This window comes from Schistocerca gregaria, chromosome 5 (genome assembly GCF_023897955.1).
Source record: "Schistocerca gregaria isolate iqSchGreg1 chromosome 5, iqSchGreg1.2, whole genome shotgun sequence".
Lineage (NCBI taxonomy): Eukaryota > Metazoa > Arthropoda > Insecta > Orthoptera > Acrididae > Schistocerca > Schistocerca gregaria.
This window is the reverse complement of record NC_064924.1, coordinates 69,494,422-69,512,985: the sequence shown is the minus strand read 5'-3', so window position 1 is coordinate 69,512,985 and position 18,564 is coordinate 69,494,422. Positions and strand designations below refer to the sequence as shown.

Sequence of the window (18,564 nt, the reverse complement as noted above, 5' to 3'; positions counted from 1 at the left end):
AGTTGGTTCTCCGCACTGCTAGGTCTAGACAATGCAGATAAATAAGGTACAGGAGCTTCGACAGCATAGATAGTCCAAACAGAGAAGTTATGCCTACCATTATTTTACCATGTAAACAGAACCAAAACTGACCAGTCTGCCGTACTTGCTACACCAAGTACAAAATTAAGCATGCAAGATTACTCTTTGGAGGTAGAGATTGCACGTTGTGTTTTTGACGTTTGACAGTTGGTATAAGTTCGTCAGTTATGAGTTAATAAAACTCATTGTAGCATCCAAAAGTGTCTTGTTGTTGGCTTACTATAACGATGGACATGCGGGGTAGCATTGGAATTGTTGTCGACATTTTGTGTTGTTTTCGTCATGCTGAGGTTTGGGTTCTCGTGTCATTCACTCAACGTCGCGTATTTTCTCGTATGTAGAAGAGTACGATATGCTAAACTCAATGAAGTATTTTAAGGAAATGAGGCCAGATTAGCAGCAAGGGAAAACTGTTAGTGCTGCTTCAGGTTTCTAAGTTCTTGATATAAAATCTGCGCAGTCACAATATTGCCCGCAAGAGTTGCTTTGAGGTTAATGCAAAAACTCTTAACAGCAAAAAAGTTGAACGGTATTTGGAAACACTATCAATGCTCTACAGGTTGCAGGGGATCCATGTGCAAGTTTTCAATGCTTGTGAAAACGCAGATTTCTGTAACATAACGTAAGATCTTTGATTGTATTGACGTTTGCGTCACTGCGGCGGCAATGACGGCGTGTAGTTCAAAATTTGTAGTCATTGCTAATTGCTTTTTTCTTCTTGGAATTAAATACGTCGAAGCGAAGAAAGAACAAAAACACCCTCCTCCTATAGTATTTCCGCAAGCGAATGATGGAAGAGGTAAATAGATGTCATCTCAGTTTTTACTCGTACGCTCATATATTGACAGCGATAGGTTACTAAATTCTGTTAGGATTTCTGTCAAGCTGTCAAAGATTATCAATTAGGTATACAATAATAACACCAAGAGTACAACTCCTGGCTGCACCCACCGAGAGTCAAGTTTTACGTGTCCCAAATTTTGTTTGGTACACCATTGGTCGCGTCGAATTAAGATTGCGCCCTTCTCCTGACCATATATGATACAAAGGAGAGCTTCAAGCCTTCAACTAAAGGAGTTGTAATGTCACATACGGCACAAAAAGTTATCTGTTGTTTTTATTTTAAAAATTGCGATTGTATCATGACCGTTGTCATATGCTTTCCTCGAGTGCAAATAATGACGTTAGCAGAGAATCGTTTCACAGATTGCTTCATTTGGATATTGGAGAATATATAAACGATGAATTATAGATACCTATTCAATTACATATAAATAATAATTTGGAGTACAGTGACGTGCAAATTAGATGTGAGATGAATGTAATTATATCATTAACACTATGTTAACAGGGCTTGTCTGTACATAACTGCATAGTTCGCGTATTCCTTTCTTTTAGTAGTGGGCATTCACATGAAAAAGAATTTGCATCCAACGAAAAAAACGTATTTTCGAAAACTCATAATGCCGTAGTGCAATCCCTAAACACTGAAAGTCGTTACTGGATATTGTTGTCTTCTGCCTGAAGATTGGTTTGACGCAGCTCGTCAGAAGAGTTAAACCTACCCAACCCCTTTCATCAATGAAAAGCTACTGGAACCTACATGCATTTCAACCTGCCTACCGGTGACACTGTGTTCAGCTCTTTTTTGCCTTCATATACAATTTTTAGGCCCAGACTTTGCTCCAGTATTAAATTAATGAATTCTTGATGTCTCAGGAGAATCAGTCCTAACAACCTGTATTAGTCAAGTCGTGCCACAAATCTCTTTTCACCATGATTCTGTTCAGTAACACCTCATTAATTATACGATCTGCTCATCTAATCTTCTGTAGCACCCTATTTCAAGAGCTAGGATACATTCCAGACAAATACTTCAAAACATTTCAACCATCAAATGGTAACAGAGCAGTGTGCTAGTATTGTATTGCTATCTGTGTGTTCATATTCATTTTCTTAGGTGGGAAGCAGCACTATTATGGTAATATATTATTGGTTTATCACCACGAGTGAAATGAAATTATTACCCATTTTGATCAAAATTGTTAAATGTATTTCATTAGTCTTAGGCCTAAATGAATAGTGAATACTTGGATTTGAGATACACAGCGGCATTCTGAGTTGTAAGAGATTGGTACATAATTGCACCATAATTTTCTATTGCTTGCATATTGATTAGTAATCAGTTCTGTCTGTAGAAATGTGAAGGAAGAGAGAATTTTGCAGTGATTAATTTTATAGACACAGGAATATTCCTTAGTATTGTAAGTTCATGGTTGGAAACTTAATAATTTATCTATCGGTGAAGCAGTTAAAAAAATGCCACTCGTTTTTCATTAATGGTTAAATTAAACTTAAGTGGTGTAATATACTTTATCAATTAAGGTGATGTAATTATTAGGGCAGTAGACTTACATTTGGGAGGAGTGTTGTTCATATCCCTGTCTAGGCATCCATATTTAGGTTTTTCCTGGCATGCTTAACGATTAAAATTCCTGTCGGAATGGTTCCTTTTAAAAGAAATGAAGAGTTTCATTCCTTATCTTTGTCAAATCCAAGCTTGTGCATGATCTCACCACTTAAATTCTTTCCTAGGGCTATATTCTCTTGTTACTCATAATGCTGTCACCATTTTCTTGCTTGCATGAAAACTAACACATCCTACTTTCTAAGTGATTAGTGTATGTAACATATGGAACATAATTAAAGAAACAAGAAAATTAATTTGCCCTTGTCATTACATAAATTATAATTTTTTCATAATATTATTTAGGCATAAATGCACTAGTGTCAGTATTGTTGACATTCCAACCAGGAGTTTCGATTGTTTGATTTTACCTATTTAATGTGGAAGATGTTGATATTGAAATGGGAATTAATTGGAGAAAAATGTAAAAATACAAGGAGACTGAATGGCTGACTAGATTTCGAAGTACTATCGACCATATGGGAATTATGACTCCTGAAGATAAGTTATGGGCAGAAATACAGTTTGCTTGTAATTTTATATACAAGTAATTAAACTCTTGTCAGGCAAAGCAGTTATGGAACTCAGTTGATTAGATGGTGGGGATTCTGTGCATTGTGACACTAGTGTATAATTTTTAGTTTCATCATCCTTTACTGTCAAAAGATTTTGACAATATGGTGATGTTCTTGCATTAAGTGCTGCATATTCAAGATGTAAAAGTATGGTATAATAGTGTTCATTATTATTTTGGGAAAAGTGTCTTGTCCCAAACTTGTTGTGATAATTCTTAAGTGTAGTGTTTCCCGACGAATTTTAAGTGTAAACTGATGATCAGGAGTGTCTGAAGCAGAATGTTGACAGCAAGCTATAGAAATAAATAGTGTGAAAGTGTCAAAAAAGTTTCATGTCCATATTGATGAGAATTTAAGTGGAAAAAAAAAAACCTTATTAATAGAATCTTCCATCAGTTCTTGGTAGAACAACATTATAATAAATGAAAAGTGCCAGTTTGCTTTTGTTCTACTGTAGAAAAAAAAATTGTAACTTCTAAAGTAGCTTAGTTCAGCCACATTCGCACTTTGAATCATTACAATTTTGGGGAGAGAAGTCAGTAAGTTGACTTATTTTGCACATTTTTATTCAGTAATGTCATATGGAATATTGTTCTGGGGTGACTCATCTTTAAGAAAGAAAGGAAGTCTTCATTGCCCAAAAACATGTTTAACAATAATATGTGTTGTTAACCCACAGTCATCTTGTAGACATCAGTATTTTGAGTACTACTTTGCAGTATATTTAGTCCCTCATGATGTTTATTGTAAAAAAAATCCACTGCAGTTCATAAGAGAATGATGTACATAATTACAATACCATAAGATAAAATGTCTTTATTTGTCCATTAGCCTGTCTCATAAACTTATCTATAGAAAAAGGAATACTTCCAATGTGCCTGAAAATGAGTAAAGTAATCCCTATACGTAAAGGAGGCTGTAAAAAAGGCCCAGGAAATTACAGATATGTAACTATTACATCTGTACTCTCGAAAATAATAGAAACCATAATAATAGACAGAATATTAAATTTTATACAAACATGCAATATTCTTAATAATGAACAACATGGATTCAGAAAGGGCAAATCTACCAAAACAGCAATAGCTGAATTCGTAAAACTTGTAACTAAAGCACTTAATGAACAGAAGAAAGTTTGTGGTTTGATTTGATTTTGTGTTCCATAGGTCCAACTGTGTTGGGTTCACAAGGACGTGGAATGAGCCACTTTTTTACAAATATCATATGATAATCTTACAGCATATACAGACGTTTGAGTAGATAGTTGTATAAAAATTTACACAGTACATTCTTTGAGCAGCGATACAGAAAAAAAGACGATACATATTTTCTTAGAATCATTAAAGCACTATGGAAAAACAGATACAGAGCTCTAGTTAAATAACATTCTTAGTGGCATTATGTCAACTTGTATTATATAATATTAAAATTTTACAATTTATTTATTTAAAAATTCATCTAGACTGTAAAAAGCTTTTTCTAGCAGAAATATTTTTAGTGCTTTCTTAAATTTACTCTCGTTATGAATCTCTGTCTTTATTTAGGAGGAAGAGCATTGAAGAGTTTTGTTCCAGTGTAGTGGACACCCTTTTGTGCCAAACTCAAATTTCTATGCTCGCTGTGTATGTCATTCTCCCTCCATGTGTTATGCTTGTGATAATTACTGTTTAGTTGAAATATCTGTATATTTTTACAGACAAAACACATGAGAGAAATAAAAGTATATTGGCATGTAGTTGTGTGTATTTTAAGTTTTCGAAAGCTATTTCTACATGAGTCTCTTGGGCACAGTCCACATATAACTCATGAAGCTCACTTCTGAGCAATGAACACTTACAGTTTCCTTGTTAATGGCTGGTTGCCCTGAAAAATAATGCCATATCCAAGAAGTGAGTGAAAATAGCCATAGTATGTCACTTTTGCAGTGTAAGGTTCAACACATGTAGCGACAACTCGTAAACCATACGTAGCAGAGCTAAGCCTCTTACAGAGATCTATAATATGCGAAGACCAGCTTATTTTCTTGTCAATGTGCACTCTAAGAAATTTTGTTGTTTCCATTCTTTCTATTGGCTGATTACCACATGTCACACTTATCTCTCTCTCTTTTTCTGTTTTTGTACAGAACTGAATAAATGAGAGACCACTCACCTTGAACCAATTGACCACATTTGAGAGTATGTGATTAATGGATTCCTCAAGATTACTATCTGTTATACTGCTCATAAAAATTGTGGTATCATGAGCAAATAAAGTAAATTTACGCAGCATGCTTGTACATGGTGGTAGATCATTTATAAAAATTCAGGAATAATAGTGGCTCAAAAATTGAGCCCTGAGGCACTCCACATGTAATGGAACTCCATTCAGACTGCGAGGAAACATCACATACCCCACTTGAACTATTCAAGACAATTTTTGTTTCCTGTCTTGGAGATACGACTGTAGCCAGTTGCCTGCAACACCACTTATTTCTACTAATTTTGCCTTTTGAAAGAGAACCTGGTGATCAACACAGAACAATTCACAGAAGACACCAAGTGCTAGCATTTTTTCAATAAGGATTTCTAGGACTTCTTTTGCAAGTGCGTAGATTGCATCTTCTGTTGAGCAGCCCTTTTGAAACCCAAATTGGCTCTTGCTGATAACTCCATTCTTCATGAGATGATCAGTAATTCTTACATGTATTAGCTTTTCTAGAATTTTAGAGAAAGCTGTCAGCAAAGAGATAGGTTGATAGTTAGTTAGCTCAGTTTTATCGCCCTTTTTGTACAGGGACTTCACAATGGCATACTTAAGTCTACTGTGAACAACAACTTTCTGGAGGGAAGCATTGAAAATATGACAGAGAATGTCCCTTATCTACACACAACAACATTTCAATAAATTACTAGAAATATTATCAACCCCTGCAGAGTTCTTACTTTTTAGAGACATGATGATTTTTTGAATTTCACCTGCAATGACAGGCTTAAGGTACATTTCTGAAATTGTGTTTGATATACAGCTTGATAAAGAGTTACAGCTTCATCAAAATTGGGCTTGCACAACCAGTCTGTTGAGTTACTGTTAGGAAGTGTTTATTAAAAATCTGTCATGTTTTCGGGTTTATCTACTAGGGTACTTTCATATCTGATGTTATTTACATATTCTTTGCTGGTTGTATCTCTTCCTGTTCCTTTTTTTTACAATGCTCCAGATTGTTTTTATTTTATTGTTAGAATTATCTATTTTATCCTCATAATAAAGGGCTTTTGATTTCTGTATTAGTTCCTCTAAAATTTTGCAGTATAATCTATAGTGTTCCAATTTTTCTACATCTGTAGATAATCTTACTGCAGCATAAGTTTCCCTTTTTGTTTTACATTACTGTTTTATACGTTTTGTAATCCAAGGCCTACTTACAGAATTGTGGTATATTCCTGGACCTATCTAAAGCATCTGATTGTGTACATCATGATATCCTATTAGAAAAGCTTCATTGTCATGGTATAAGGGGAAAGGCAGTAGATATCATTAAATCTTTTTTGGAAAATAAAATGCGGTGTGTAGAAATAAAGCAAAAGTGAACAATAATATTACAGGTGCCTTTTCAAATTTTGAAATTGTGAAATATGGAGTACCTCAAGGATCTGTCCTTGGTCCACTACTATTCATTTTGTATGTCAATGATATCAAATCAGTATCTAATAGTATAGTCATGTATGCAGATGACGCTTCATTTGTTGTTACCAGTCCTACAACAGATGACCTGCAAGAGAAGGCTTCGCTAAATATGAAAAGTGGAAACAATTATTTCAGGGAAAACAATCTCTTTATAAGTGGAAACAAAACAACATATATGCAGATACATGCAAACAAAAAACACACTTTGGACATCACAGTTGGGCACATAGTTGCAAGCATATTTCTGATGAGAAAAATGTCAAAGTCAGTAAACAGACATGCACAAAAAACAATCTACTATTGACTAGTCCATCCACACCTCTCTTATGGCACCCTGGCTTGGGGAAATGCTGCAAATGTACACACACAGAGGGTATAAAGATTACAAAAAAGAGCCATATGATGCATCCCGAAAGTATCACTAGAGAATCCTGCAGAAATAAATTCAGGGAGCTAAAAATTTTAACAGTAGCATCAGTATATATTGTAAATTAACTGCACTGCATTGCTAAACAGAAAATATCACAAACATAATACAAGAATAAAAAATAATTATCATATAGAAGGAAGCAGGCTAAAATTAACAAAGAACCTGTAAATGCTGGGCGCATACTGTACAATGGATTACCACAATGTATAAAGATGATAGAAAGTGTCTCTTTTAAAAAGAAAATTAAAAAGACATCTGATCAATATTTGTCCTTACAGTGTTAAAGAATATCTTGAAATAAACAATTAAATAGTGTGTCAGTATACATTTTTTGCAATGTCGTTTAATGACATTGCCGGTGAAAATTTTATTAAATATATGTGTATGTACTATCTTTTTGTAACTAGCTATGTATATGCAAGATTTATGTAAACATGAAGTTTCCAATATTATTGTAAGAAATGATCCACGGATAGATAAGGGGTGCACAGTTTTGCCAGCAAACTTTTTGATAACTTATCCAATGATACAAAATGTCTGACAGACTGCAAAGTTAAATTTATAAACTAAGAAGTTAGTCCTTGACTATTTCATGGAAGAATTTCTAATTTTGTGATGTGTAAAAGGTGTGTTAGGAATTATTAACTCATAACACTACTCAAAAAATAAGTAAGTTGTAGATGATTAGCTATAGCCATATATTTAAATAGATTGTGTAATGTGAATGTAAAATGACTTGGTTTCACATCATTATGATCAATTGCCGTTTATGAAAAGAAACCGTGAGAGTGACTCGGAATACCTCATGTTACAAGCAAGATTTGGTGATTTAAAGTATAAAAGGGGGTTAATTGAGGTATTACATACCAACTCTCAAACTCTCAGCCAAACTGAGTTGCAGAGAAAGTTTTTTATAGAGCAACACTTCTGTTTCTCCAAGAACTCCAAATTTCTTGCATGCTACCGAAGAGAAAAAAGGTGGACTGTAGTGCAGAAATTGTCTTTGACTTATTGACAGTTACATTGTGTGGAAATTGTGTGTACTTTGTTTGTTACAATCCACGGTTCTACATTTCATCCAAATCTGAGATTTATTATGTTGCATTTGTTTTATAGTTTATGCACAACATACGTACAGAATATGCACCTAAAGATTCATTGCATTTAGTTATTATGAGATACAGCTTTTCCCAATGTACCTTGTAGTTTTAGTTCTTTTTACTGAAAAGTGCGCAAATATAGTGCTCAGGCTATGCTATAGATCACGGCTAACAAAATCTTTATTTTGTATTCACATCTGTTGGTTACAGTAACTCATTAAATTGTGACCTTCCGACCTTACGTAGACACCAGGCTATGCTGCAGATCAGTCTGTCATCACAGCATGTGTTCAGTGTAAAACATGAACATAGGTGTGAGCGAAAAGATTTTTGAAGGCTAGTGCTAGAATTTTTCAGAAGACACTTTTACTGTATAGTAGTATATTTTATTTATTTATTGTTTGATGACTGATGACTGACGACTATTTACTACAAATATATAAATTTCTATACAGATACATACAATCTTAAGTTCAGTATGGGTTAATAGCTCTTAAGTCGAGGCTGGGAATCGGGTCATAAGCTCCTGCAGACAAATTGTAAAGATGTTTCACTGTTCCTTTAAATGCTCTGAAGGAACATTAAAATGTTATGTAACTTTCTGTTTGGTGCTCTTCACTGCAGTAATATTCCAGGGGGACTTCGATACCCATTGGAGCAGCAATGCTGCACATCTGCCTGACTGTTCTGATCTAATTCAGGATGCACCAGTGTTGTGGGGTAGGATGTATTTAAATGTTCTTTGGCACTGTTTATGTATGTACAAGGGTGTAGTGAAAAGTAAAGCCTCCAAATTTTTTATGTGAAAATTCTTAAAGCTTTTGAAACAGAACAAACATTATTAATATCTATATCTTTATTCTTCATGTCTATGTCTTTATTTCACACCATCACAATGAACATATTTCTCTCGAGAGATCAGTTTGTTGTTACTGTCATTGTAGAAGACTTGACTTCATTGATGGAGCCACAGTCTCACTTTTGCTTGCACCGCTTCACTACTATGAAAGTGAAGTCCTCAAAGGTGTTCCTTAACTTTTATAACAGATGAAAATTGGATGGGGCCAAATCAGAAATGTATGGATCATGATTGACGATAGTGAACCCTAGGCATTGGATTGTTGCAGATGTAGTGGTGTTCATGTGTCATTGTCAAGCTGAAAAAGAGGGTGCTCTATTTGTGGATGAACTTCGAAACTTGATTACAGTACACTGTTTCTCATGCATTTACCTTACATTCTGGCATGTTATGTGCTACAATTTGGTGCTCTATCGACACAGGATTATAGATATGTAGGCATAAAAAATAAGATTTATAGTGTAATTTTTTTTATTTAAAAGAAGAGCAGAAGCATTTGAGATGTAGATTTGGAGGAGGATGAAAGGGATAAAATGGGTAGACAAATTAAGAAATGAGGAGGTGTTGAGAAGAGTTGGGGAAGAGAGAGAAATTTTAAAGACAATCTGGAAGTGGAAAAACAATTGGGTTGGACATGGATAAGAAGATTGTTTACTGACGGGTGCTATGGAAGGAATGGTGAATGGAAGAAAGTGTATATGCATTTGAACTTGCTCACAGTATCACATTGGTTATAGATATGTAAAAATGATATTCAGTAGAAACTATCTGGCAGATTAAAACAGTTGTCTGGACTAGAACTATAGACTGTAATTTTTGCTTTTCACGTGCAAGTGCTCTATGGACTGAGCTATGGAAGCCTGATCTACCTTCACAGCTTCACTTGTGCCTTACCCCATCCTAACTTCCAAACTTCATATAAGTTCTCCTGCATACCTTTGAAACTAGCACTCCTGGAAGCAACATTATAATGGAGAATTGACTTAGCCACAGCCTTGATGATTTCCACTCTGCAGTGGAGTGTGTGATGACTCTGTACTTTCTGACAGATTAAAACTGTGCACTAGACTGAGACTTGATCCTGGGACCCTTGACTTTCGCACGCAAATATTCTGCTCACTGAACTATTCAAACATCACTCATTATGAATGGCAGTGTTCAAGCTTTGTTTTGGTTCAGTTCTAATCTGCTATGACATTTAAAATCGGCACATACTGTCCTGCAGAGTGAAAATTTATTAATGAAATATTCAGTGACTTGGACAATGACCATTTAAGACAAGTAAATTTTTAGTTCTCTTTTTCTGTCTCTTTTGCAGTTTTAGCCATATTCATCACCCATGTGAGTTGCAGGTCTAGAATACTGGTAATTTTTCTAATACACGAAGTACAGGTATAGTGTGCCCAATGACCAGTTATAAAAGATGAGTTTGTAAAAGTTATCAAATATCTGCATCTACCTTGTTAGTTAACAATTGTTTGTGTATTGCTTCCTATGTTTTCGGTTTCTTTTTACATTAGTATCAGTATTTTTATATCTCATTGCTAAAAACGATTTACGGAATTAATAAAATATGTAAATTGTGTAAGAGAATATATAACAATCCCAGAATCACAACATTAAGGAAACAAAAGTTTGAAGTGCAGAAATCATTAAGTATGTTTTCTTACTGGCTGCGAATCTCATTTGAACAAATGATGCAAATAATTGTCTCTTCAAGTGTCAATTTTAATTTTTTTTTGTCATTTCAGGATTTGGGCCTCAATATCAGTGGCTAGATTTGGAAAAGGCAATAGAAGTTTCGAGATTGACCCAGAAACCAGTTATGGTTATTATTCATAAATCATGGTGTACAGCATGCTCAGGTATTTGTAGTAACATAATTCCTGTATAAGTTGGAAAAAAATTGATTCTTTGGTTTTGCTAATTACTTCAATCTACATGCACTCTTGGATTTCTCAAATTCACATAGTAAATTCTGTAGAACATATGAAATCAGTTTTAAAAAACTGACATTACATAAATATTGAACCTGCCAGTACCACTCATGAGATGATCAAAATAGCGGACGTAAACTACTCATAAGAATAAACTGTAGAGGAAGACAGAGATTGGAATACATGCAGCAAATAATTGAGGACATAGGTTGCAATTGCTACCAAAATAACTAGACCTTGTGCTACGCTTCACGTCTTTGTCACCACAACCTACATATTTCAAAAAATAATGTAGAATCAAAATGTACAATTTCATTATTATATTCTGTCTCTTTTCACGTATGATGTCACGAACAACAATATCATTGTTCACAGGGAAAAGTAGACATCTGGTATCGTAGGTTCATGTGACACCATACTACCTGCAGAAAGTATTGTGTTGTGCTTTACTGAACCTTTTAATCATTTCAGTAAAAAGTTGAGGGGCTGTCAACATTTTTGCCGTGAAACACATATTGCTAATGTTTGCCTCAATGGATGGCTTTTTGTTAACATTACCCATCATTTCTTTCATGTAAACAATATATTGTTGGTGCAGCCAGCTCCATTTACAGAATGTGCATCATTGACACTGACAATATTTTAATAGCAAAAGATTCAGATATTCATCATGTTATTTAAATTTTTGTACATAACATTTTTGCTTGCAGTTCATGTTTATAGTTGTAAATCTAATATTTAGATCTTTGTCCTTCTGTAAATGGGGGGTTGTTTTAGATTATTAGCCAATATGTTAGTACATTGTAACTGGTTTTTGTGTGTTTGTAATCAGATGCTCTCCAGAAAACTGATGTCAGATTCACTTCTTAATTCCATTCTTTAACTCTTGGGTATTTTCTTAGAAATTTCGGTCTTTTAGGAATTTGGTGTATATGTGGCATGGCAGGTTCTTGGTCACCTACTTTTCTGTGTAGTTGGAATGTTTTTTTCTTCTTAGAGTAGTTCAGCTATCTATTCTCTGGTTTGCAGATATGAATTTGTTGCCTGTTCTCTCACTGCTAACATATTCTAGTTTGATACACAGACAGTGTAGCCTGAGAAGTCAAATGCCTGTGAAAGGTATAAAAATTATTTTTAATTCTGCTCTTAATTGTCAGTTCATCATCATCATCATCATCATCATCATTTAAGCCTGATTATGCCTTTCAGCGTTCAGTCGGGAGCGTAGCCCCCTTATCAAATTCCTCCATGATCCCCTATTCATAGCTAACATTGGTGCCTCTTCTGATGTTAAACCTATTACTTCAAAATCATTCTTAACCGAATCCAGGTACCTTCTCCTTGGTCTGCCCTGACTCCTCCTACCCTCTACTGCTGAACCCATGAGTCTCTTGGGTAACCTTGCTTCTCCCATGCGTGTAACATGACCCCACCATGTAAGCCTGTTCGCCCTGACTGCTACATCTATAGAGTTCATTCCCAGTTTTTCTTTGATTTCCTCATTGTGGACAACCTCCTGCCATTGTTCCCATCTACTAGTATCTGCAATCATCTTTAAATTTTCATTCACAAACAAAAAATGGCTCCTTTGGTAAATTTTGATATATGGAAGTTACATTGAGTTACAGAAGTAACTAGACCTATTAATATCAATACGCCTAAATATTGTGTGAAAGGTTTTGTAGAAACAACGTGGTTTGATGTCATTGTTGTGGTCTTCAGTCGGTAGACTGGTTTGATGCAGCTCTCCACACTGCTCTATCCTGTGCAAGCCTCTTCATATCTGAAACTTCTGCAACCTACATCCTTCTGAATCTACTTACTGTATTCATCTTTTGGTTTCTCTCTATGATTTTTATGCCCCACATTTCCCTCCAATGCTAAACTGATGACCCATTGACATCTTAGGATGTGTCATCATTAGTTACATAATCTACCTATCTAATCTTCAGCATTCTTCTGTAACACCAAATTTCAAAAGCCTCTTTTTGTCTTTTTTTTTGAGCTGTTTGTTGTTTATACATAACTATACTCTAGACAGATACCTTCAGGAAAGATTTCTAAACATTTAAATCCATATTCAATGTTTACAAATATCTCTTCTTCAGATATGCTTTTCTTGCCATTGCCAGCCGATGTTTTATATCCTCTCTACTTCGGCCATCATCAGTTATTTTGATTTCCTAATAGCAAACCTCATCTATTACTTTTAGTGCCTCATTTCCTGACCAAATTCTCCCAATATATCCTTGTTTTGCTTTTGTTGTTGCTCTTCTTATACCCTCCTTTCAAAATGCTGTTCATTCTGTTCAACTGCTCTTTCAGTTTTTTTGTAGTGTCTTACAGAATTACAATGCCTCTGGCAACCTCAAAGTTTTTATTTCTTTTCCCTGAACTTTAATTCTTACTCCAAATTTTTCTTTTGTTTTGGATACTGTTTGTTCAGTGTACAGAGTGAATAACATTGGGGTTAGGCTACAACCCTTGCTCACTTATATCTCAACCATTGTTCCCCTTTCATGTTCATCAACTCTTTATAACTGCCATTTGGTTTCTGTATGAGTTGTGAATAGCGTATCCCCCGTGTATTTTACCCCTGCTACCTTCAGAATTTCAAAGAGAGTATTCCAGTCAACATAGTCAAAGACTTCCTCTAAGTTTATAAATGCTATAAACATAGGTTTGCCTGTCCTTAACCTATTTCTAAGAGATGTAAATGTTATGTTTTGATTTTCTGGTACTGTGTCATCTGACAGCAAATAGTTGAAGGTCTAAAAGGTCTTTGCTACAGAGATAGCATGGTACTTTAAGCTATATATCATGGCATGTTGTCAATGCGTAAGGAGAATTTTGGTTTAAGGTACTTAATTGTAGTCAGTGTTTCATTCACATTGTTAGATTATAGAAAAATAAATTTACTTTTAATTACCAATGGATCTTGAAGTTTTGTATGATTTTCAGCTATGTCTTTAAACTGTATTCACGAATTTCAGGATCAGGTTGGATGTTTCAAATAATAATAATAATAATAATAATAAAAGGCGAAGAAAAGAACAAACCACTAATAGGGCTAACCCCCCTTTTAGTGTGATTAGTTGGTTCTGGACAGGACTAATGAAGCCTCGGACAAGCGCTGTCATGGTTGGGGACAATGCTTGAACCCTATGCCCGTCCACAATGGTAACGACACTGCTAGCCACACAGAAAATGATTTAAATCCAAATTGAGGTGTTTTACAGGATATGCTGTAGAAGGAAAACAAAGACAGAGGATGAGATGGTCAGATGAAGTTAACCGACACCTCATGTTCTGTTATTACCAAGCAACAAACTTAGGAACCAACACAATTGGATACAGATCACAAGTATACACAACATTTATTACCAGTTACCCAGAATTAATATTTTTAACAGAACGACTAGCTGATCAGATCCGTGTCATAATAAAAAATAAATTGATACCCCAGTCAGAATTAGAAAACATCAAACAACAAGTACAACAAATACTGGAACAAAATAATGTGCAATCAGAAGAAGAAGAAAATACAGTAATAGACTCAAAAATCCCAGAGCAAACAAACAAAGAACAACACGCATCAGTTAAACAATCAGAGGAAAACGAAATCTTAAGACAGCCACCAGAACAAGCACAAATAGAACACGAAATGACACACATGTTAGATATAGAAGAAAAATTTCAGCTGACATATATAGAATACAAAGAGACAAATACAGACATTAGACCATTCTTGCATAGACCACCAAATAACCCCCAAGTTGAAACAACAACAACAAAAATTATCAACACAATCGTACACAACAAAATAAATGAAAATACAACTATGGAAGAGTTACAACTGCTGGTTTATATAGGAGCACTCACTACACTAAATATACACACAAGGCAGAAATCAGAAACAACCAACACACAGAAGAAACCCACAAAACCAGCATGGCAACACAGGCTACAAATCAGAATAGAAAAACTGAGAAAAGACATCAGACAGTTAACACAATTTATAAGAAATGAAATATCAGACAAAAAACGAAAAAGGTTAGGTAAAATCTCACAACAAGAAGCAATAGAGCAATTAGATGAAAAGAAGCAGAAACTACAAGCAATGGCCAAACGACTTAGAAGATACAAAAAAAGTGAAAATAGAAGGAAACAAAACCAAACATTCAACACAAACCAAAAGAAATTTTACCAGACAATAGATAACACACACATTAAAATAGACAATCTGTTGTGGTTGGCAGGAGAGCGAACACCGTATTGCTAAAGGAGGTCGAAATGCACGTGTTTTAGCTCACGCAGGCTGGTGTGAGGTCTGGAACATGGCAAGGGAATTAGAATTGAGAAAAACGAACGTAGCTGGTGGAATACTTAACTTTAATCCATTAATGGAGAACGTCACTCTTTATGGTACATCATTCACAATATCAATAGTATGGATACTGGCGCCTTGCTAGGTCGTAGCAAATAACGTATCTGGAGGCTATGTTAACTATCGTCTCGGCAAATGAGAGCGTAGAAGTCAGTGAACCATTGCTAGCAAAGTCGGCTCTACAACTGGGGCGAGTGCTAGGAAGTCTCTCTAGACCTGCTGTGTGGCGGCGCTCGGTCTGCAATCACTGATAGTGGTGACACGCAGGTCCGACGTATACTACCGGACCGCGGCTGATTTAAGGGCTACCACCTAGCAAGTGTGGTGTCTGGCAGTGACACCACACAATCCACCAAACATAACAGACATAGAAAACTTCTGGAGCAACATATGGTCAAACCCGGTACAACATAACAGGCATGCACGATGGATACAAGCAGAAACAGACACATACAAGATGATACCACAAATGCCTGAAGTGATAATTTTGCAACATGAAGTCACCTGAGGAATTAATTCTACTCACAATTGGAAAGCCCCTGGAAAAGATAAAATAGCAAATTTCTGGCTAAAGAAATTCACCTCAACACATTCACATCTAACTAAATTATTTAACAGTTACATTGCAGACCCATACACATTCCCTGATACACTTACACATCTTATCTGAAACCTAAAGATCAAGCAGACACAGCGAACCCAGCTAAATATTGCCCCATAACATGCCTACCAACAACATACAAAATATTAACTTTAGTCATTACACAGAAATTAATGACACATACAACACTGAACAAAATTATAAATGAAGAACAAAAAGGCTGTTGCAAAGGAGCACGAGGATGCAAAGAGCAACTGATAATAGATGCAGAGGTGACATATCAAGCTAAAACTAAACAAAGGTCACTACACTATGCATACATTGATTACCAAAAATCTTTTGATAGTGTACCCCACTCATGGTTACTACAAATATTGGAAATATACAAAGTTGATCCTAAATTGATACAGTTCCTAAACACAGTAATGAAAAATTGGGAAACCACACTTAATATCCAAACAAATTCAAATAATATCACATCACAGCCAATACATATTAAGTGGGGAATATACCAAGGAGACTCATTAAGTCCTTTCTGGTTCTGCCTTGCTCTGAACCCACTATCAAACATCCTAAATAATACAAATTATGGATGCAATATTACTGGAACATACCAACACAAAATCACACATTTGCTATACATGGATGATCTAAAACTACTGGCAGCAACAAAACAACAACTCAACCAATTACTAAAGATAACAGAAGTATTCAGCAATGATATAAATATGGCTTTTGGAACAGACAAATGTAAGAAAAATAGCATAGCCAAGGGAAAACACACTAAACAAGAAGATTATATATTGGATAACCACTGTGACTCCATAGAAGCGATGGAAAAAACAGATGCCTATAAATATCTAGGATACAGACAAAAAATAGGAATAGATAAGACAAATATTAAAGAAGAACTAAAAGAAAAATATAGATAAAGACTAACAAAAATACTGAAAACAGAATTGACAGCAAGAAACAAGACAAAAGCTATAAATACTTATGCTATACCAATATTGACTTACTCATTTGGAGTAGTGAAATGGAGTAATGCAGACCTAGAAGCACTCAATACACTTACACGATCATAATGCCACAAATATAGAATACATCACATACATTCAGCAACAGAAAGGAATGAGGAAGGGGATTTATCGACATAAAAAACCTACATTATGGACATATCTAAAAACAAAGTTGATGTGACTTACCAAACAAAAGCGCTGGCAGGGTGATAGATACACAAACAAATACAAACATACACACAAAATTCAAGCTTTCGCAACCAACGATTGCTTCTTCAGGAAAGAGGGGAGAGGGAAAGACGAAAGGATGTGGGTTTTGAGGGAGAGGGTAAGGAGTCATTCCAATCCCGGGAGTGGAAAGACTTACCTTAAGGGGAAAAAAGGACAGGTATACACACACACACACACACACACACACACACACACACACACACCCACACACCCATATCCATCCGCACATACACAGACACAAGCAGACATCCTTTCGTCTTTCCCTCTCCTTCCCTCTTTCCTCAAGAAGCAACCGTTGGTTGCAAAAGCTTGAATTTTGTGTGTATGTTTGTGTTTGTTTGTGTATCTATTGGCCTGTCAGCGCTTTTGTTTGGTAAGTCACATCAACTTTGTTTTTAGATATATTTTTCCCACGTCGAATGTTTCCCTCTATTATATTCTACATTATGGACAGGTAGACAATTTAAGAAAATTCTTTCTAGAATGAGCACAAACTAGCAAAATACACAAAGCAATCACTCAAATAAATACATCGGCTACACCACTGCAATTTCATAACCACTTCTACAACCCTTTAGATCACATAACATCAACAGATACGAAGAAAGTAAATTGGAAAAAGAAAACACTACATGGCAAGCACCCGTATCATCTATCACAGCCACACATCGATCAAGACGCATCCAACACATGGCTAAGAAAAGGCAATATATACAGTGAGACGGAAGGATTCATGATTGCAATACAGGATCAAACAATAAACACCAGATATTACAGCAAGCATATTATTAAAGATCCCAATACCACAACAGATAAATGCAGACTTTGCAAACAACAAATAGAAACAGTAGATCACATCACAAGCGGATGTACAATACTAGCAAATACAGCATACCCCAGAAGACATGACAGTGTAGCAAAAATAATACATCAACAGCTTGTCTTACAACATAAACTTATAAAACAACACGTTCCCACATACAAGTATGCACCACAAAATGTACTGGAGAATGATGAATACAAATTATACTGGAACAGAACCATTATAACAGATAAAACAACACCACATAACAAACCTGACATCGTACTCACCAATAAAAAGAAGAAATTAATACTACTAATTGAAATATCCATGCCCAATATGAGAGATATACAGAAGAAAACAGGAGAAAAAATTGAAAAATACATCCAACTGGCTGAGGAAGTCAAGG

At 35.3% G+C, this 18,564-nt stretch overlaps 1 protein-coding gene across 1 annotated transcript in view; it reads left to right on the top strand.

The window, feature by feature from the left end:
* The first annotated feature begins 702 nt into the window (after positions 1–702).
* The window catches only part of LOC126272159 (thioredoxin domain-containing protein 12-like), a 49,352-nt gene continuing 31,490 nt past the window's right edge, over positions 703–18,564 (top strand). The window contains 2 exon segments of the mRNA XM_049974792.1: positions 703–880; positions 10,930–11,043. Of these exon segments, the coding sequence (XP_049830749.1) occupies positions 748–880; positions 10,930–11,043 (247 nt within the window). The 5' untranslated portion in view covers positions 703–747.